At 44.3% G+C, this 22,264-nt stretch overlaps 1 protein-coding gene across 2 annotated transcripts in view; it reads right to left on the bottom strand.

Moving 5' to 3' along the window:
- Positions 1-22,264, bottom strand: part of LOC126335266 (uncharacterized) — a 1,744,002-nt gene that overhangs the window by 1,179,037 nt on the left and 542,701 nt on the right. Inside the window, exon 1 of one of the 2 annotated variants that reach the window (XM_049998318.1) lies at positions 1,568-1,854. The exons of the other annotated variant lie outside the window; for it this stretch is intronic. Coding sequence (XP_049854275.1) covers positions 1,568-1,675 — 108 coding nt within the window. The 5' untranslated portion in view covers positions 1,676-1,854. Of the gene's footprint in view, positions 1-1,567; positions 1,855-22,264 lie in introns of those variants that run through there. 2 annotated transcript variants of the gene reach the window in all.

The raw sequence follows: 22,264 nt of genomic DNA on the forward strand, positions 1-22,264 counted from the left end.
ATGGTTTACAAAAGAAAATATGGGTTTATAGATTGATGAAAAGTCAACATAATAAAACAATGATTTCAAAATGTAAGATGAGTCACCATGGAATCTTCCGCAATATATTTTCAATTCAAGTGCTTCGTCTGCCAATACAATGAGAGCAACAATACGAAAAAAGGATCACAAAACTTGAAACTTCCTGGAAGATTAAAACCATGCCGTACCGAGACTCGAACTAGGGACTTTTGCCATTCGCGGGCAAGTGCTCCAGCAATTGCGCTTCCCCGGCACGACACATGACCCGTCTTAACAGCCTTCTCTTCTACATTCAAACAGAATTTCGCTTGCAAATTTGGGTCATTGATTGGTAGCTCAGTTGGAGTAACACTTGCCCGCGAATGGCGAAAGTCTCGGTCCGGCACACAATTTTAGTCTGTGGGGAAGTTTCGCATCAGTGTACACTCAGCTGCACGGTGAAAATTTCATTCCAATTGCAAAACCTGGTGTTAAAGCAAAATTAGCAAAGCCTTGACAGTATCAAATCGATGTCTAAGGTGTAAACCTTTAGAAAAAAAACAGGTATTAGACAAGGTGGTGGCTTATTGCCTCTACTGTTTAAACGTTTTTCAGGAAGTGATTGTAATGATCTCGAATTTGGAGCTAAAAAATCGCAAAAAGTAACTAATAATTCTGGAATGAAACCAGATGGAATTAAAGAAAACTGTCCGGCTTGTAATACTTTCAGAAAATCTGACAGAAGCATTTACTGCTAAAAAGGCGAATAGAACAGGTCTCAAGATAAATTCATAACAAATACAAACGAATCACCAACAACAGAGCGAGTTAATAAATTTAAATATCCTTTGAAACCATGCAGCAGAATGCTTTAGAAGAATTTGCAATAGGTGTAAGCGTTAATGTAAAGGAAAGATCATACGGTTATAACTATCTAGAAACTCAAAACTAAAACCGAATACCACAGCTGTAAAACCAGGATATTTATACGCATGTGAATGCTTAACGATGAACTATAAGCTGGGCAGAACAAAAGAGTGTTAGAAAATTAATGGGAGCAACGAAACTACAGATGTTTAGAAAATGATGATTACTGAGAAATTATAGCAAAAAAATACGGAAAATATCGGAAGTAATCAGAAAGCGGAGGTTAATCTTCTTTCGACATCTGTAGAAGATGAACGAAGAAAGGCTGACGAAACAAATATTCTGTACTCCTATTTAAAAAAAAAAAAAAAAGAAAGAAAGAAAACGAGACAAATGCAAGGATTACAGAAATTAGAAAAGAACTAGGAAGCAACAACATAAATCGGAAATACTAGAAAGAAGCCTTTTTAAGAATGAAATACTAAATTTAGGAGGACTTTCAAGGAAGAAGATATAATTAATCCCGAACGGTACGGGTAGAAGAAACGAGAAGACAGCGTGGGGAGTAGATGGGGTACTGTAAAAGAGGAAATACCGCAAAGAAAGGAACGGAGTTCAAGATGTTACGTGATTATACTCGGTGAGTACGAAGATAAAAATAATGGCAGTGATTTCAGGAATGCTTTGTCTCGGTACTCACCATTCTCATCGCCACTTCCGCGTCTGGAAGATACTTCCAGTGAGCGTCGAGTCCATTCTTCGGCTTTCTCCAGAAGTAGATGCGATTGACGGCCCAGGAAGCGCACATCTCGACTCGCTCCAGACGCTGTCGACTCGGAACGTACTCCTACACTTTGGCACTTTACTGCGCCTGCATCACTCCGACACTCGCGATACGGCGGCGTTTGTTTACCACGCGGAGCTCCACCGCACGGCCCACAGACCTGGCGCCGCGCTGCCGCTCAGTGGCTGCACAAAGTGTACAGTGGCGACCGCCGGTAGCTGCTGAGGCTATGCCTCACTGACACACAAACGTGGGACACGGCGGCGCGCCATCTGGACAACGTCCAGCAGCGGGCACATCAAACCGCGACACACAATGCGGAGTACTCCACTTACACTGACACCACCTCACAGCAGCTAACGTTCCGTGCATGAGGTAACCAGTGAAGTACAATTTATCGGCTTTCGAGAAGGGTAAATTCTATAGCGCACAAAATTTCCTTGAGTATCAATTCCCATCACCTTCGGGCGAAGTAGGCTTACTTAGCCAAACGGTGATGAGAGTGGCACTACATCTACATCCACATACACTCAGTCGCAAAAGTATTCGGATAGTGGGAACTTTCACAATGAGTACTCGAGAAACACTGACTATGAAACCCAAACATATTTATTAGCAATATATATGCGCAACAACATTAATTACAAAAGAATTGTTGTATTATTTCGTTTCCAAATCATAAATAACAGAATAAGTAACAGCAAAAATGAAACATCCTGCACACCCTGCTGCTACAAAAGTATTCGGACACTGTCCAATAAATGTTCATAAGTTGTACGACGAAAATGTCAATACCTTGTGGTTCCACCTTACAATTTTCAATATCTCCTCCAATCTACAGGCATACTTTCCACGAGTTTTTCTCGTGAAATCTGGGCCTATGTTGCCCCATTCTTGGCGCAGTTTCTCTTTCAAGGTCTCCTTCGTATAGATGTTATCCGCGCGGAGGGTCCGTTTCAATTTATCCCACAAATGTTCGATTGGGTTAAGGTCTGGTGATTGGGGAGGGGGGGGGGGGGGTGCAATACTTCCGGTCAATTGAAGAGCAACCACATTCGTACAATATGCGCGGTATGCTTGGGATCATTATCCTGATAAAATGAATGTTGTTCGCAATACCTAGATGTCGTGCACTATGCTTCAAATGTCCTCGCAGTATATTCAAATACGCCTCCTTGTTCATCGTATCATCAATGAACACTAAATCACCCACACCATTGGCGGACATGCATCCCCACACCATGATGCTCTCACCTCCAAACTTTACTGTTGTTTTAAGCTTCCTGGGATTCAGCTCTTCATTGGTCTTTCGCCACATGTTTGCCTTTCCGTCGCTTTTCCATAATGTAAATTTACATTCGTCGCAAAATATCGCCCGATTCCACCAAGCCTGATCGTATTCGGCGTATTTCCTCTTAAACTGCAGACGTTTCTTCTGGTTCACTGCACTTGTGAATGGCTTTCGCCGTGCCACTCGACCATGGTACTGCGATCGTCGTAGTACTCTCCGCACGGTTTCGGGATGAACTTTTATACCAAGGTCTCCCTCCACCTCACTTGCAATTCGTATGACAGATATTTTCGGATTCTGTTGTACCTTTCGCACAATCACACGTTCTTCTCTCTGTGAAAATGTCCGTGGCCGTCCTGTACTGCATTGTAATTCCAATCGGCCTTCTTTCTCGAACCGTTTAATAATGTCGTGAACTGTACTTTTCTTCATGTTCATGTTCACTGTTGCGGCAATTTCCCTTCAGGTTTTCCCCTCCACGTGATGATAAACGACAAATTGCCTTTGCTCGAACGTAGAACACTTCTCTCTGCGTCCCATCGTCGATCTGCATAGGCTCGCAATACGTGTTTGCTAATCATCGCTGTCGTCTCGCGGAAATGTCGGACACACTTCTGTCGCTTCACCCCCTGTGCGTCTCGGAATGAACTATTCTCCCACATTGTCCACCTTTGTCCGAATACTTTTGTTGCACCTTCCCATGCAATTTTCAGGAAATATTACGTAACAGACACATTTCCAACAACAATTCTTCGTATTTGACGCGTGTTTCACGTTGCGACATCGTACCCAGAGTCCCAAATACAAATAAAAGTGCAATTTCTGTATTTGTTCATGCGGCAAACTGCAAAATTATGCGCCGTTACGTGCTGTCCGAATACTTTTGATACTGAGTGTACATATCCTGCAAGTCAGCGTATGGTGCCACTACTAGTTATTTCCTTTCCTATTTCACTCGCTAGTACACCGTGAGAAAAACGACAGTCTACAGCGTGAAAAGTATTTAAACCGACAAGCTCTGGGAGGTTGTAGGTGACACCAAAACAAATATTTTTCCCTAATGTCTTTTTTTCCTGTGAGGATTATTTAAACCGGTGGAGGCTGTATTACGTTCTTCAGTTGTAGGCCATCTACATCTACATCTACATCTACATATATACTCCGCAATCACCATACGGTGCGTGGCGGAGGGTACCTCGTACAACAACTAGCATCTTCTCTCCCTGTTCCACTCCCAAACAGAACGAGGGAAAAATTGCCTATATGCCTCTGTATGAGCCCTAATCTCTCTTATCCTATCTTTGTGGCCTTTCCGCGAAATGTAAGTTGGCGGCAGTTAAATTTTACTGCAGTCATCCTCAAATGCTGGGTCTCTAAATTTCCTCAGTAGCGATTCACGAAAAGAACGCCTCCTTTCCTCCAGAGACTCCCACACGAGTTCCTGAAGCATTTCCGTAACACTCGCGTGATGATCAAACCTACCCGTAACAAATCTAGCAGCCCGCCTCTGAATTGCTTCTATGTCCTCCCTCAATCCGACCTCATAGGGATCCCAAACGCTCGAGCAGTACTCAAGAACAGGTTGTATTAGTGTTTTATAAGCGGTCTCCTTTACAGATGAACCACACCTCCCCAAAGTTCTACCAATGAACCGAAGACGACTATCCGCCTTCCCCACAACTGCCATTGCATGCTTGTCCATTTCATATCGCTCTGCAATGTTACGCCCAAATATTTAATGGACGTGACTGTGTCAAGCGCTACACTACTAATGGAGTATTCAAACATTACAGGATTCTTTTTCCTATTCGTCTGCATTAATTTAAATTTATCTATATTTAGAGTTAGCTGCCGTTCTTTACACCAACCACAAATCCTGTCCAAGTCATCTTGTATCCTCTTACAGTCACTCAATGACGACACCTTCCCGTACACCACAGCATCATCAGAAAACAGCCGCACATTGCTATCCACCCTATCCAAAAGATCATTTATGTAGATAGAAAACAACAGCCTACCTACCACACTTCCCTGGGGCACTCCAGATGACACCCTCACCTCCGATGAACACTCACCATCAAGGACAACGTACTGGGTTCTATTACTTAAGAAGTCTTCGAGCCACTCACATACTTGGGAACCAATCCCATATGCTCGTACCTTAGTTAGGACTCTGCAGTGGGGCACCGAGTCAAACACTTTCCGGAAGTCAAGTGTAGTAGTGCATTGTCTCTGTTTACTAATGGAGCGATGCACCTGGAGTGATTGCACTGATTTGGTTGGTGCGTACTACTTAGCGCACCACAACGGACGAGCTGCACAGAAGGCTTATCAATAACAATATCCTAATCGCCGTATCTCGCATCATACGACCTTTGCTGCTGTGTACCAACGTCTGCGTGAGACCAGGTCATTTAGCAGATTACCTGGACACGGACGCCGTAGCACGGTAAGAACGCTGCAATTTGAGGAAGCTGTCTTGCAACATGTGGACCGGGATCCTTCAATCAGAACTCGAGCAATCGCATGTAACATGGGGACGAATCAGACGAATGTAAGAACAGTCCTTAGAGAGCAAGTTTTACGTCCATTTCACTTACAGCGTGACCACAACCTGGAACCAGTTGATTATCCACCCAGAGCACAGTTTTCGCAGTGGTTCCTGGAACACTGTGAAATGCATCCTACATTTCCATCCTCTGTGTTGTTTACCGATGAAGCAACAATCGGGCGTGATGGAGTCTTCAACATGCACACTTCGCATGTTTGGAGTGAGGATAACCGACATGCCACAGTTACTAGCGCTCATGAAATGCGGTTCTTCGTTAATGTGTGGGTCGGTGTTGTTGGGAACTGTTTAATTGAGCCGTATCTGCTAGCTAGACCATTAAGTGGCACGCAGTATCACAATTCTCTTGCCAGAGCATTGCCAGAATTGCTGGAAGACGTCCCGCTCCCTACAAGACAATGCATGTGGTTCCAACATGACGGAGCGCCGGCACATTTCAGTTGCCGTGTGCATCAAAAGTGATAACTGCTGCATTATTGTTCGTGGAATACTCTTTCTGCTACACATTCTTCAGCAAATGAATATTAATTTAAGGTTTATAAAGTACAGAATGTAAAACCTCGGCGGAATTTGGTTGTTTGTTAGGAGACAGCGATCTATTTTGGAGGCAGGTTCAGGGTCACTTTAACCCACCGGAGTGACATGTATGACATGCACCACTGCCAGATACTTGGCTTCAGTGCCGCATCTCAGTGTCCGTCACTGCCAAACACACCTTCTCCATCCACAATTGAGTGGACCTTTGTGTCACAGCGATGTGACAGCCTTCAGGGGAATGACCCATTCTGTCACGCCGTGTTCCCTGCAGGCTTCATTGGCGACTTGGTCTGCTTGTTCATTTTCGCAAATCTCCACGTGTCCTGGTACACAACAGAGCGATACCTGTTTCCCCTGCAGAACAGATCGCCCAGAATTTTTTGTATCACTTTCAATGCTGGGTTAATTTGTTGGAATGCTTGTAAGACACAATGGGAATCGGAGCAGAAACTTTTTGGTCTGCAGACGCGTTATTTGCTTCACTGCCTTGAAGACTGGATGGAGCTAAGCGCAAATATGGCGTACCCAGAGGGAAGGCGAATCCTGAAGACGCTGCAAGATAACGCTACAGAAGAGCAAAGGGAGTCCCACTGCCTTGAAGCACCACTGTACACGATGAACTAAAATGACACAAAACGTAGACTAAACAAACAATTCTGCATTGCACTCTTTCCTAAAATTTGTCAATTCTAAAAGCGTCTTTAGTAGCCAATATGAGAATTGCTCCAACCGTGGTATAAAACTTTAAAATCACTCGCACCCATCTCTGAAAGACGATCCTTCGCTGGAATATCACAAGGCCTCGTGGTTCGCTGTCGATTATGAAAGAACACAGTATGTCTGGATTAGTGAACTGACGTTTACTAACATATTTCCCGTGGCATGCACTGATAATTGTGAACATCACAGACCTTCAATCCGAAAGTGAAGTATACTGAAGTAATGGGGAATCCATTTAGAAATAAGATGCCCTTGTTTGTTAAGAACATAAAACGCGAATATGATTCTTAACATAATCATTTTAGACACGCCTATAGCAAATCTGTAACACGTACAAAGAATCTGACCAGAGTGATATGAATTGCTAATTTTTTGATGGTCCAGTTATATACATTTCTATATTCCAAGCTAAAATACTACTTTCACTTATAAGGAAACGATCATGAAATTTTAAACTGTGCTAAGTAATTGCAGAAGGGTGACACGTGAGAAAAATTATTTTATTAACTAGTTCGGAAAAAATATTCGTGCGAGCCATCTCCCAGCTCAGTATTCTGTGCATGCAGTACCGGGGGAACTGCGATGGAGACGTACAACAATGGACTAAGTGGAACCACATCCACAAACCTTCTGTTTCTCTGAAGAAACAGGATAATTCTGAGATCGTATTAGTCAGTAGTTGCACTGTATTCGTTCTGGAATTAATTTTGTGGCTGTGTCAAGCTTTGTACATCTACATCCACATAGACACACCGCAGGTCACCCTACGGTGCATGGCGGAGGGTACCCTGTACCAGTACCTGTCATTTCCTTTCCCGTTCCACTCGCAAACAGAGCGACGGTAAAACGATTGTCTGTGCGTCTTCGTATGAGCCCTAATTTCTCGTGTCTTTGCTTCGTGTCGTGTATGTTGGCGGCAGAAGAGTCGTTCCGCAGTCAGTTTCAAATGGCGGTTCTCTAACATTTCTCAATAATGTTTCTCGAAGAGAACGTCGCCTTCCCTCCAATGATTCCCATTTGAGTTCCCGAAGCATCTCCGTAACACTTGCGTGTTGTTCGAAACTACCAGTATAAAATCTGAATCGCTTCGATGTCTTCCTTCAATCCACTCTGGTACGGATCCCAAACAAACGATCAGTACTCAAGAACAGCTCACATTAGCGTCCTATATGCGGTCTCCTTTGCAGGTGGACCTCTCTTTCCAAAAATTCTTCCAATAAACCGAAGTCGACCTTACCTGCCACTGTTGTCATATGCTCGTTGCATTTCATATCGCTTTGCAACGTTACGCAAAGATAGTTAAACGACTTGACTTTGTCAAGCAGGACACTAGAAATACTGTATCCAAAATCACAGGTTTGTTCTTCCTCCTCATCCGTAAAAGGGAGACGGAAGGCAAGTGGGCTTCAAAAATTCGATTTTTAGGTTTTAGCATATTTGAATTGCCTGGTCGTTCCTGCGTGAAACAGTTTTTGTTTTATATAAAAACGACAATTTTTTCGTGAGTTATGATGGTTTTCCTGAACCACGGCCTTCTCCAGAATGATCCTGACACTTGGTGCAAGTACAGAAAAAGTGCCAGATATGACCACAAACATTATTTACCTGCATCAGTAACCCGTATTTAGAGACCTTTTGAAAGATACCTCGTTGAAGAAATATCTTTATGGCAAACCCAAAATCAAATGAATGTGTGAGTTCTGTCATTTAGAATCGGTTACCGAAAACTGTATTTGTTCCGCTTACAACCCTCAAATTTGGTGCTTATGATGCTATTTTATGCCTCAATGGTGGTGCAATTAGAAAACTGGATGTTTTGGTATTATTGGGCATAAAAATAGTGGAAATACTGCAAAATCTTTGTGCAAATACGTAAAGAGAGAACCCGCAAAGCAAATATTGCTAATTTAATATGGACAAAAGAAGCCAGACAGAAAAGAAGAAGGACCAAGAGAAGAAAAGAAGAGCAGTATGATTCAGGTGATGCTCAGTATGGTGCAGGAAAATATTAGTGGTAAGTAATTCTCATCAATAACTGTACTAGAATTGCAATATTAAACTTTAAATGGATTTTTCTCAAAACTACATATTTTTTTTACTTTCAGGTACCATTATTTGATAAACTAGAAATTTATTCAATTTGTAGTGCTGATGGTAATAAGTTATTAAAAGTAAATTGAGAACCACCAAACAATCAGAAACTGTTTTATAATAATTAATGTAGAAGAAAGCTAAATTTTACTAGTGAAAGAATAAAGCTTTTTCTTCAAAACCATAAGAAGTATTACGTTTATTTTACTTGTAAATTGAGGCATGTATATATAATACTTATGGTTTTGAAGAAAAAAATTTATTCATTCACTAGTAAAATTTAGCTTTCTTGTACATTAATTATTATAAAACAGTTTCAGATTCTTTGGTGGTTCACAATTTACTTTTAATAACTTATTATAGATATGCAGTAAAAATTTCATTGTTTTATCAGTTATAGTTTTTTTGAAAAGTGCAAATTTCAAAGGGTAAAGTAGAATTGGCAGAATAGGGATAATAATTGCCTTCCGTGTCCCCCTATAAAATAGTGGTGGCTCCATTTCTTACAATTTTGCACATTTTGAGCTAGTTACCACTCATCACGTCTCCTAGAAATTTTGTCTAAGTCGTCTTATACCTTCCTACGGTCAGTCAACTTCGACAATTCACCGTGCACCACGGCATCATCAGCAAAGAAGCGCAGAGTGGTGCTCACCCAGTCTGCCAAATCATTTATGTGTACAGAGAACAACAGCCGTCCTATCACACTTCCCTGGAGTACTCCTTCTGATGAACATTAGTCATCGAGGACAACTTAGCCTACTGGGTCCTGTTACTTAAGAAGTCTTCGGGGCTCTTAAATGTCTGTGAACTTATTCCATATGGTCGTACCTCCTTTAACACCCTGCAATGCGGCACCGTGTCAAATGCTTTCCGAAAATCCAGGAATATGGAATTTGTCTGTTGCCATTCATCCATAGTTCTCAGCATATCATATGCGAAAAGGGCAATCTGACTTTCGTAAGAGCAATGCTTTCTAAAACCATGCTGATTCGTGAACATAAGCTTCTCATTCTCAAGAAAGTTTAATATATTCTAACTGAGAATATATTCAAGAATTCTGCAGAAAACAGAAGTTATGGACACTGACCTGTAATTTCGCGGGTCCGTTCTTTTATCCTTCAGTGACCTGCGCTTTTTTTTCAGTCGCTTGGGACTTTGTGCTGGGCGAGAGAGTCACGATAAATTCAGGTCAGGTAAGGGGCTAATGCTGTAGAGGGTCATTTCAGTTATCTTCCTTTCTTTTTCAGACTGTTCGCATGTTATTAGGAGGTGCAGTGCCTGTATTGTTAGGAAGACTAGCGTTTCTTGTAAAGTCCGATCGGGCGCGAAATGGAAGCCACAGTGGAAATCAAAAATCTTATTTGTGACAATGCACTACACCTTTCAGCTACTTCTCGAAGTGCCAGCATGGTAACAACTTTGCAGTTCACTCGCCATAGAAAGCAGTCAGTTGTCTGCGCTTTTGACCCACTCTCAACGATAGTCTGAAGATCGTTGTTTGTGTCAAAATACTGTCCTCATAGCCATCGTTTCATGTTAGCAAAGAGATGAAAATTAGTGGGAGCCAAGTCCCGGCTGTATGGAGGGTGATCATACAATTTCTATTAGCAACGCTCCAGGAGTGTCTTCGTTGCAGTTGCAAAGTGCGGCCGAGCATTATCATGAAAAAAAAAAAACGTTGCCTGATGACAACATTCCTCTTCCCTTGTCCTGAAATGCTCTCCGTAAGTGATTTTCTGGAATCGCCTGATCCACTCACTGAACAACCCTGCCTGGGTTGGCAGGTGTTCGGTTTGTTACCGAAGTGTTCTGTATTTCAGCCCTGTGTTCAGTGTTCGGTACCGAAGTACGAGTGGTTCGGTAGTTTTAGAGTTCCACTCACATCAGTAACTTATTTATTGATTCTCAAAATTGTCGGAAGTATGACGTCGCTCCCATTAAGCAACGCATAGATATTTGGAAACATCCTTCAGCCAAATGAATCATTTGTTGTCTGATGCTAGAAACAAAACGAGTGTCAACACAGCAAATGCAGAATAATGACTCTTTTGTAATTTGAAGTTTGCAACATGCAGCGACTATTACTAAAGAATTACAGGTAACGAAAATTTGTTGAAAGCTGCAAATAGCAATAATAAATATAGTTTTTGATGCTAAATGTTTTATTGTGTTCACCTTCAGCTCTCAGCGGGTCCTTTCTCCAGGTAATGGTCGGTAATTTTGTCAATTTAATCTGGCAACCCTAGTTAACACTCGCTTCCTTCCCTGACCACCTGCGTCATGAACATCCGTAGGCTCAGCTGCGACGTTTCTCTGTCACTCATGACAGTTGCGTTATGTGGGCTACATGGAAAAATCAGGTGGAACCCGTCAGCATTAAGAGACTGATTGATAGCACTTCACACACAGCGGGAGACATTATTGTTCCACACATCTTTACATGCTTACTGTGCACACTGAACTAAAAAGTGCGATGTGACGCGATCAACAGGCATACTACAGACATTGCGCAACACTTCATCGGATTTTCACTGTGGCACTAATTTCGCGACCGACCGTGTAATGAAAAAAGAAAAAGGCCATCAGATTAAAGAAAATACTGAGGTTTTAGTTTAGTAGTCAATGATTCCGATTTGCTTGGTGAACGGATATCAAAGCATTCTCATTAAATTTCGAGTAATTTTACACAAGGTGCAGCGTCTTCTTTTTTTTTTTTTCCTCGCGTTACGTCGAGGCAGATATTTACTCTTTGTCGTAAATTTACTATTCTCCGGTTAGGCGAGATACGTCCGTAGCGATGGAACACTATTAAAAGATTAAATGCATGAAATGTATTCGCAGGTTGCGAATATGGGCAAACATCAGCTGTTTAATGAAAAGACAATGACAATCTGTGCCGGACCGGGAATCCAACCCGGATTTCCCGCTTATCACGAGCGGTCGCCTTACCATTAGGCTGTCGGAGCACGACTCGCAACCAGATCGAAAGTCCCGAACGCCTTCAACCATGTGTCTACTATTGTATCCCGCCTGTATAGGCAGCGCATGGATCTGCTCATGTGAACTGCTTCTGCAAAACAGGCCGAGAGTGAAGGACGCTCTTTTACTGGTCTATGAGTGTATACAAATTACAATATTACTTAACTTTGCGTTCACATGAGCACGTAGGTGCGAAGCCGTTCATGTATCAAAGCTAGAAGTAAAAAAAAAAAAAAAAAAAAAAAAAAAAAAAAAAAAAAAACCACTCCGTCTACAGGCCACAAGTAGCCCATCGGCTCCATCCGACAGCCGTGTCATCCTCCGAGGAGGCTGTGGGTAGAAGGGGCATGGGGTCAGCTCACCGCTCTCCCGGTCGCTGGTATTCTTGACCGAAGCCGCTACTATTCGGTCGAGTAGCTCCTCAATTGGCGTCACGTGGCTGAGTGCACCCTGAAACATGGCAACAGCGCATGGCGGCCTGGATGGTCACCCATCCACGTGCCGACCACGCCCGACAGCGGTGATCTCACGGGAACCGTTGTAATTTCACGGGAACCGTTGTATCCACTGCGGCAAGGCCGTTACCCGCTACTAGAAGTTACAAAGGTAAATCTGTAGTGGCTCGTCGACTATGAAGTACAAACAATGTTGCCTGGTCGACTACTCGTGATGAAATGGCTGAATCTGGAGCGGAGCTTGTCGAGCTCCACAGCGTCGGCTAGAGGGCGCTCAGGTCGGCGCTGTTCTTCCGCTCTCGTAGTGCCAAACTACGAGAGCGCAACTACGTTGTGGCATTCGTAGCTATCGATACCCCATCTACGATGTGTATTCTTACATCCATTGTGTATACTCCCACACAGGGGAGACATTTTAATTGGAAGTTGCTTGCCCAGTGTCGGCGGATAAAATCGAAACTGCAGTGCTTGTGTTGTTCACAACGTTACGTCGTACACAAGCGCTGCAATATCGCATTATTGAATGCAGTCAGATGCGAATCTCAGTTATGACTTTTATACCGTATACAATAAGTGAAGCAGGCAAAAAGGAATACAAACGTCTCAAAAATGAGATCATCTGGAAGTGCAAAATGGCTAAACAGGGATGACTAGAGGACAAATGTAAGAATGTAGAGGCTTATCTCACGAGGGATAAGATAGATACTGGCTACAGGAAAATTAAAGAAACCTTTGGAGAAAAGAGAACCACTTGTATGAATATCAAGGGCTCCGATGGAATCCCAGTTCTAAGCAAAGAAAGGAAAGCAGAAAGGTGGAAGGAGCATATAGAGGGACTATATAAGGGAGATGTTCTTGTGGACAATATTATGGAAATGGGAGAGGATGTAGATGAAGATGAAATGGGAGATATGATACTGCGTGAAGAATTTGACAGAGCACTGAAAGACCCGAGTCGAAACAAGGCCCTGGAAGTAGTCAACATTCCATTAGAACCACTGACAGCCTTGGGAGAGCCAGTCCTGACAAAACTCTACCACCTGGTGAGCAAAATGTATGAGACAGGCGAAATATCCTCATACTTCAAGAAGAATATAATAATTCCAACCCCAAAGAAAGTATGTGTTGACAGATGTGAAAATTACCTAACTATCAGTTTAATGAGCCACAACTGCAAAATACTAATGTGAATTCTTTACAAACGAATGGAAAAACTGGTAGAAGCCAACCTCGGGGAAGATCAGTTTGGATTCCGTAGAAATGTTGGAACACGTGAGGCACTACTGACCCTACGACTTATCTTAGAAGAAAGATTATGGAAAGACAAACCTACGTTTATAGCATTTGTAGACTTAGAGAAAGCTTTTGACAATGTTGACTGGAGTACTCTCTTTCGAAATCTGTAGGTGGAAGTGGTAAAATACAGGTAGCGAAAGGCTATTTACAGTTTGTAGAGAAACGAGATAGCAATTATAAGAGTCGAGGGGCATGAAAGGGAAGCAGTGGTTGGGAAGGGACTGAGACAGGGTTGTAGCCTATCCCCGATGTTATTCAATCTGTAGATTGAGCAAGCAGTGAAGCAAACAAAAGAAAAATTCGGAGTAGGTTTTAAAATCCATGGAGAAGATATAAAAACTTTGAGGTTCGCCGATGAAATTGTAATTCTGTCAGAGACAGCAGAGGACTTGGAAGAGCAGTTGAACGGAATGGTCAGTGTCTTGAAATCAGGATATAAGATGAACATCAACAAAAGCAAAACGAGGATAATGGAATGTAGTCGAATTAAGTCGGGTGATGCTGAGGGAATTACATTAGGAAATGAGACACTTAAAGTAGTAAAGGAGTTTTGCTATTTAGAGAGCAAAATAAATGATGATGGTCGAAGTATAGAGGATATAAAATGTAGACTGGCAATGGCAAGGAAAGAGTTTCTGAAGAAGAGAAATTTGTTAACATCGAGTATTGAGTTAAGTGTCAGGAAGTCAATTCTGGAAGTATTTGTCTGGAATGTAGCCATGTATGGAAGTGAAACATGGACGATAAATAGTTTGAACAAGAAGAGAATAGGAGTTTTCGAAATGTGGTGCTACAGAGGAATGCTGAAGATTACATGGGTAAATCAGATAACTAATGAGGAGGTATTGAATAGAATTGGGAAGAAGAGTAGTTTGTGGCACAACTTGACTAAAAGAAGGGATCGTTTGGTAGGACATGTTCTGAGGCATCAAGGGATCACCAATTTAGGACTGGAGGGGAGCGTGGAGGGTAAAAATCGAAGAGGGAGGCCAAGATATGAATACACTCTGCAGATTCAGAAGGGTGTACGCTACAGCAGGTACTGAGAGATGAGGAAGCTTGCACGGGATAGAGTAGCATGGAGAGCTGCATCAAACCAGTCTCAGGACTGAAGACCACAACAATAACAACAAGCCCCTTATGGCGGTGCTTCACCGGGACAGACTTTATTGAAGTAATCAGGAACTAGCTGCACAAAAATATACTTTATCTTCTCAGTCGGTTTCAGGCACTTGGTGCGCTTTTTCAGGAATTTATAATTATTGAATTATTTGTGAGTGTCAAAAATGAGATGCATTTAGCATATTGCCATATTGGTGTGATCATGTACAGGCACTATGTACCACATGATGACAGAAATATGCGGCATGCACCTTACTTTTCACACTCGCAAATAAAGCGACAGTTATTACTTTATGAAGAAGTGCACTGGATCCCTGGAACCGGTTAAGGAAATAAGATTTCTGTTGTGCAACGGGCTGCTGATTATTTCAATAAATGCCACTACAGTTGCGGAAGATGAGCAAAATACTAAACTGTAATAAGTATACAACTACTGAACGTAGCGCACGGAATCCGATGACTTCTGAACAAAATTCAAGCCTCTTCTCCATTTAAGAAATGGAGCCACCACACTTTTATTTAAGAAATATACGACTTCACCAGTGTCATAATTCTCAGACTTTATTTTCTTGACTTTAAACCCAACAGCCACATTCGAGGAAGTCGTACGGCAATAACATGAGATTCTTGGCTCCCGTAGGGGTGTGGCACCGAACTCGCACGAGTCTTCAATTGAGGCCATTAAACTTCCATCACTGAACGTAAATACTGACATCTCAAGCACGGCACGCTTTCTCCGAGTGCTTGTGTCGCTCAACGGCGCAATAAAGACGGATTAAAGCCTCACTCCAACGTACCATTACGGTATCGCCCGGAGTTTACTCACCTGTGGAGACGGTGTAAACATCTGGGTGTCAGCCTCGCGGTGGACGACTCTCTCTCGGGGCTTGTTGTGACAAGAAGATTGCCGTCTGCTGGCGATGACGTCTGTGAGTGGAGCGTCGTTCCCGTTATGGCGGCGACCGACCGACCGTTATTGCGTAACTTACGAGAGGGACGCCGCGCGCCGGATCTATCAGCGGCGTTGGAGATGATATCGACATGATGTAATGAGATCCGGCCGGGGCGATTCCAGAGAGCAAAGAGTCCGACTAATTCCACGGCAGGGCCCTAAATCACGGCGCCGAGGGGATAATTTCGCCGTAAGTCAACGGCCGGCGCCGCCTATCGCTTTGCCGGAATCTCCGGTACAGCAGGAAGTTGTCCGTATCACGCGCCCCCTGGCCATCCGCTTAGCCGCTAGGTCCGGTATCTTGCCTATCGGCTGCGGCGTGGTACAGTGAAGGCACGCGAGGCTGGTGAGCCTCTGCTACATTAGAACCTGCGCGGCGTTCTTCTGAAGCGAGTTCAGCACCTCCTTTGAGACGAGAGAGAGAGAGAGAGAGAGAGAGAGAGAGAGAGAGAGAGAGAGAGAGTGGTTCAAATGGCTCTAAGCACTATGGGACTTAATATCTGAGGTCATCAGTCCCCTAGACTTAGAACTACTTAAACCTAACTAACCTAAGGACATCACACACATCCATGCCCGAGGCAGGACTCGAACCTGCGACCGTAGCAGCAGCGCGGTTCCGGACAGATGCGCCACAGCGACCCGCAGAGAGATACAGAAAGGCGGGGGGTGGGTACATGAACTGAATGCGCTAAAGGCCCCTGCGCCTGGAGCCGTGACAGCTCTGGGTCGGCCAACCTTTCCGCTCGTGGGCAGTGCCCTGGCACCAGTACCACAGCACTCGCACAAAACATACACTGATAAGCCAAAACATCACAACCACTGCTCACCGCATCGCTGTATGCCTCCCGGACGGGTGTATCACGCTAAAAAATACACTACTGGCCATAAAAATTGCTGCACCGTGAAGATGACGTGCTTCAGGCGCGACATTTAACCGACAATATGCAGTGATATGCAAATCATTAGCTTTTCAGAGCTTTCACACAAGGTTGGAGCCGGTGGCGACACCTACAACGTGCTGACATGAGGAAAATTTCAACCGATTGCTCATACACAAACAGCAGTTGACCGGCGTTGCCTGGTGAAACGTTGTTGAGATGCCTCATGTAAGGAGGAGTAATGTGTACCATCACGTTTACGACTTTGAAAAAGGTCGGATAGTAGCCTATCACGATTGCGGTTTATTGTATCGCGACATTGCTGCTCGCGTTGGTGTAGATCCAATGACTATTAGCAGAATATGGAATCGGTGGGTTCAGGAGGGTAATACGGAAAGTCGTGCTGTATCACGACGGCCAGTCGAGATGACAGGCATCTTATCCGCAAGGCTGTAACGGATCGTATAGCCACGTCTCGATCCCTGAGTCAACAGATGGGGACGTTTGCAAGACAAGAACCATCTGCACGAACAGTTCGACGACGTTTGCAGCAGCATGGACTATCAGCTCGGAGACCATGACTGCGGTTACACTTGACGCTGCATCACAGACAGGAGCGCGTGCGATGGTCTACTCAACGACGAACTTAGGTTCATGAATGGCAAAACGTCATTTTTCGGATGAAACCAGGTTCTGTTTTACAGAATCATGATGGTCGCATCGCGGTGAACGCACATTGTAAGCGTGTATCCGTCATCGCCATACTGGCGCCATACTGGGGTGCCATTGGTTACACGTCTCGGTCATCTCTTGTTCGCGTTGACGGCACTTTGAACAGTGGACGTTACATTTCAAATGTGTTACGTCCCGTGACTCTACCCTTCATTCGATCCCTGAGAAACCCTACATTTCAGCAGGATAATGCACGAAAGCATGTTGCAGGTCCTGTACGGGCCTTTCTGGATACAGAAAATGTTCTACTGCTGCCCTGGCCAGCACATTCTCCAGATCTCTCACCAATTGAAAACGTCTGGTCAATGGTGGCCGAGCAACTGGCTGGTCACAATATGCCAGTCACTACTCATGATGAACTATGGTATTGTGTTGAAGCTGCATGGGCAGCTGTACCTGTACACGCCATCCAAACTCTGTGTAACTCAGTGCCCAGGCCTATCAAGGCTGTTATTACGGCCAGAGGCAGTCGTTCTGGGTACTGATTTCTCAGTATCTATGCACCCAATTTGCGTGAAAATATAATCACATGTCAGTTCTAGTATAATATATTTGTACAATGAATAGAAGTTTATCATCTGCATTTTTTCTTGGTGTAGCTATTTTAATGGCCAGTAGTGTGTGTTAACTGCAGATGTTAAATCCACTGATATAAACGACTTTGACAAGGATAGGTTATTATCACGCAGAGCCTGTGAATGAGTATCTCGACAACGGCAAAGCTGCTCGAATGTTCACGTGGTTCTGTCGTGAGCGTCTGCGGAAAGAGTTAGAAGATCAACCAAAGAATGACTAGCCGCTAAATGGTTGGACGTTTATGACTCTTCACAGAACGTGGGGTTCGGAGGCTTGCCTCCACTGTAAAGTAGGATAACTGATGAGCTGTGGCGTCCCTGCAGTAAGAGCACAATGCTGGTCCACCCTCAAGTGTTTCGAACACACTGTTCATCGAACACTGTTGAACGCGGAGCTCCGCAGCACATCACCCCTACGTGTTCACGTGTTGACTCAATGACATCGCCGATTACGACTGCAGTGGGCACGTGACGATCGGGATACTACTGTCGATCAATGGAAACTTGTCGGCTCTTCGGCTGAATCACGTTTTTGCTACACTAGGTCGATGATCGTCTCCACAAATGCCATCATCGAGGTGAACGGCGGCACCATTATGGTAAGGGGGACATTCTCTTGCGCTTGCATGGGACCTGTGGTTGTAATCGAAGACACGCTGACAGCTGTGAATCATCTGCACCCCATCGTTCTTGATGGTTTCCCCGCACTGATGTCATCTTTCAGCAGTATAACTGTCCGTGTCTAGGAATCAGAACCATACTGCAGTGCTATGAAGAGCATTATAGTGAACTCACGTTGGTATCTTGGCGACCAAGTTCGCCTGATGTAAATGCTATGGAACCCATTTGGGTCGCTATCGGGCGCCATCACCGCGTACGCAAATCAGCAGCCCGCTATTTACGCGTCTTACGTGGCTTGTTCGTACACGTTTAATTCCGGATCCACTGATGTATTTCGTTCCAAAGGCGGACAAAGAAGCTCTTAAAGTGGTGGTTATAATGTTTTGGACCATCAGTGTATCAATCCTGTTGGTAAGGATCGAAGACTGACGAACAGTATTCAAGTATTCAAGTACTGGTTGTTAGAAGGCTCTGTAAGCTATCTCCTTTATGAACGATCTAAATTCCCTGAAGAGTCTTCCAGTGACTCACTCTGGCATTTGCCTTACGTGAAATTAGTTTTCTGTGGTCGTTCCATTTTCGCTTCATACGCACACTCGTGGATATTGTATGGATGTGACTGCTTCCAGTGTTTGTTCTGCAAATGTGTCATCATACGATAGTGGGTTTTTCTGCCTATTTATGTACAGTGTGTTACATTTGTTTATGCTGAGGTCAATTGACAAACATCATACCAAGCACCGACCATCTGTAGACATTCCTGCATGTCGTTGCAATTTTTCAGCGTTGCGACTTCTCTGTACACAGCAGCGTTATCCATGAAACCCTCATGGACCTTGCTACGTAACCTTCTAAGTCATTTATAGGTACTATGCAAAGTAACAATCCAGTATCATTCCCCTGAGGTACACCCGAAATTAGTTTTACACCTGTAGAATTATCTCTTTTGAGAATGCTAATTCAAGTTGTGGGCTGAAATTTCATCTTTGAGGATGAAAATGTTGAGTATAAATCTACATCTACATTTATAATCCGCAAGCCACCCAACGGTGTGTGGCGGAGGGCACTTTACGTGCCACTGTCATTACCTCCCTTTTCTGTTCCAGTCGCGTATGGTTCGCGGGAAGAACGACTGTCTGAAAGCCTCCGTGCGCGCCAAAGTATTATAAGATACACGCTACACAGATATGTGGCGGGCAAAGTTGTCAGGGAAAGCAAAAATCCACGGTCGTTCGACAGTTGTTTTAGAATGCTGCTCTGAAAGTAACCAGATAGTTTCTTGAATACATGTTAGAGACGTCGTTTGCTTTTATAGAAATAATGTGGAATAAGCCAGTTTACAGGATTTGTACACAACGGATGGGTACATTCTGGCCCTACCAGAGTCTAGTAGGATGCGTATGGAGATGCAGTCTCCTACTACATACTAATGCAGACATCGGTTAATAAGTTGTATGAATTACTGAAAATGGCTACACGGATCTGAGGAGCATTGCAGTGATGCCTCGGCGACCAAATTTGCCTGATGTAAATCGTATGGACACCCATCATCGCGCACGCAAATCAGCGGCCCGTTATTTAGGCGAATTACATGACCTCTGGGTAGGCATCTAATGCCACGTCCCTCCACAAACCTACCAACAGACTGTCAGGCCCTGATTCGCAGGACCAGTGATGTAGTTCGTTCCCAAGAGGGACAAGCAAGCTGTTAAGCAGGTGCCCATTATGTTTTGCTTCATCAGTGAACCAATAAGTAGTAAGATCTTTTCCGTAGCGAATAACGGGAGGGCATGGTCTCGGATCCCCCTTCCTACCACCCCCACCCGTTTGCGTACCTATCACACTTAGCGCACTTAGTCTCGCTGCTGTTTCCTCTGTATCTCGCCGACTCATCTCGTCTTTCTGAAGGGTTTGATTTGGATTCGTTAGTTTTTAAGTTAATTACATAAATGGGCGAATAAATTTTACAATATAGACAATGTTGCGAACGAAATACACTGACTGAAAAAAAAATCGCAACACCGAGGAAGAGTTGTGTGACATAATCGAAAGTTGGTTGGGATGTTTCTACATCTGAAGCTAGTAGCGCCGCTACAGAATGCAAATAGGTTTGCTTCAAATATACGCTGTAATGGTCGTGAGCGTTAGTTACCTTTGAGATTAGACGTGGTGTGTTGATGTTAGTCAAGAATACCTTTAAGGCACTGAGTTTGAACGAGGTCGTGTAACAGGGCTACGAGAAGCTGGATGTTCCTTCTGTGACGCTGCAGAAAGACGTGGCATTAATGTAGCCACTGTACATGATTGTTGTTGGCGGTGGTCACGAGATACTACGGCCCCAAGAACACCGGGCTCCGGACGGCCACGTCGCACTACTGCGTCTGGTATACACACGGCAACCAACTTTCACTGTCACACACTTGAACAAATTACATAAGGTTATTACAGCCCAATGTGTACGCAGGTTTCACCAAGTCACTCATTATGAGAATAAACCAAAGCTGATTTTAATTTCCCTAAACATCAATGTTTTTGTTAGCATTTCTCCTCAATGTTGATATACGGCAATTTAGGTGACTTAGCCGCGCGCGTGCACACACGCACACACACACACACACACACACACACACAGCTATCTATACGGCGTCAAGAACCGTGCTCCGTGAAATACGATAATTTACACACACTACCAGATATCCACAATTCTCCAATACACAATGTAACACAATTATCAGCTCATGAAACATAGCGTAGGCTATTACCACTGCACTGACAATAAATTTCACAGTTAATAGAATATGTCAACGTTTCTAACGGTGATGTAAAAATTGAGAGGACTGTTCAAGCTGGTGGAGGCTCTGTAATGGTGTGGAGCTTGTGCAGCTGGAGTGATATGTGACCCCTGATGCGTCTGTAAGACTGACAGGTGACACGTACGGAAACATCTTGTCTGATCACCTACATCCACTCATGTTCATTGTGCATTCCGATAGACTTGGGCAATTCCAGCAGGACAATGCGACACCCCCACATGTCCAGAATTGCTACAGAGTGCCTCCAGGAGCACTCTCCTGAGTTTAAACACTTCTGCTGACTACCAAACTCCCCAGACATGAACATCATTGAGCATATCTGGGAAGCATATTTGGGACGCCTTGCAACGTGCTGTTCAGATGACTACGGACAGCCCTGCAAGCCGCGCGGAGTGGCCACGCGGTTAGAGGCGCCATGTCACTAATCGTGCGGCCCCTCCCGCCAGAGGTTCGGGTCCTCCCTCGGGCACGCGGGTGTGAGTAGTGTCCTTAGCGTTAAGTTAGTTTATGTACTGTGTAAGTCCACGGACCAATGAACTCAGCAGTTTGGTCCCTTAGGAATTCACACACATTTGAACATTTTTCAACAGCCCTGCAGGATTCATAGTGTCAGTTCCCTCCAGCACGTAGTCCAGTCCATGCCACGTCGTGTTGCGTGCTCGCGGGAGCCCTATACGATGTTAGGCAGGTGTATCAGTTTCTTTGTCGCTTCAGTGTATGAAGGCCAGAAGGGATACTACGCAGTATTATCGTGGTGCCACCTGGGTGCGGCTGATTTTCCGCCCGCTGCTTTGGCTGACACGGCCAGTGAGAAATGAGCGTCCTTGCGCGGGACACTGACTAATCCCACCTTCCACAGTGACTTCCCTCAGTGTTAGCCAGACACGGGCGGTGCGCAGATATCTTTGGCAGCGCGCTGGCATTCCGGCGAGTGATGGTGACCTTTGAAGGTCGCCTCTTCTGTAGGCATAGCAAGCTG

Source organism: Schistocerca gregaria, chromosome 2 (genome assembly GCF_023897955.1).
Source record: "Schistocerca gregaria isolate iqSchGreg1 chromosome 2, iqSchGreg1.2, whole genome shotgun sequence".
In the NCBI taxonomy this organism is placed as follows: domain Eukaryota; kingdom Metazoa; phylum Arthropoda; class Insecta; order Orthoptera; family Acrididae; genus Schistocerca; species Schistocerca gregaria.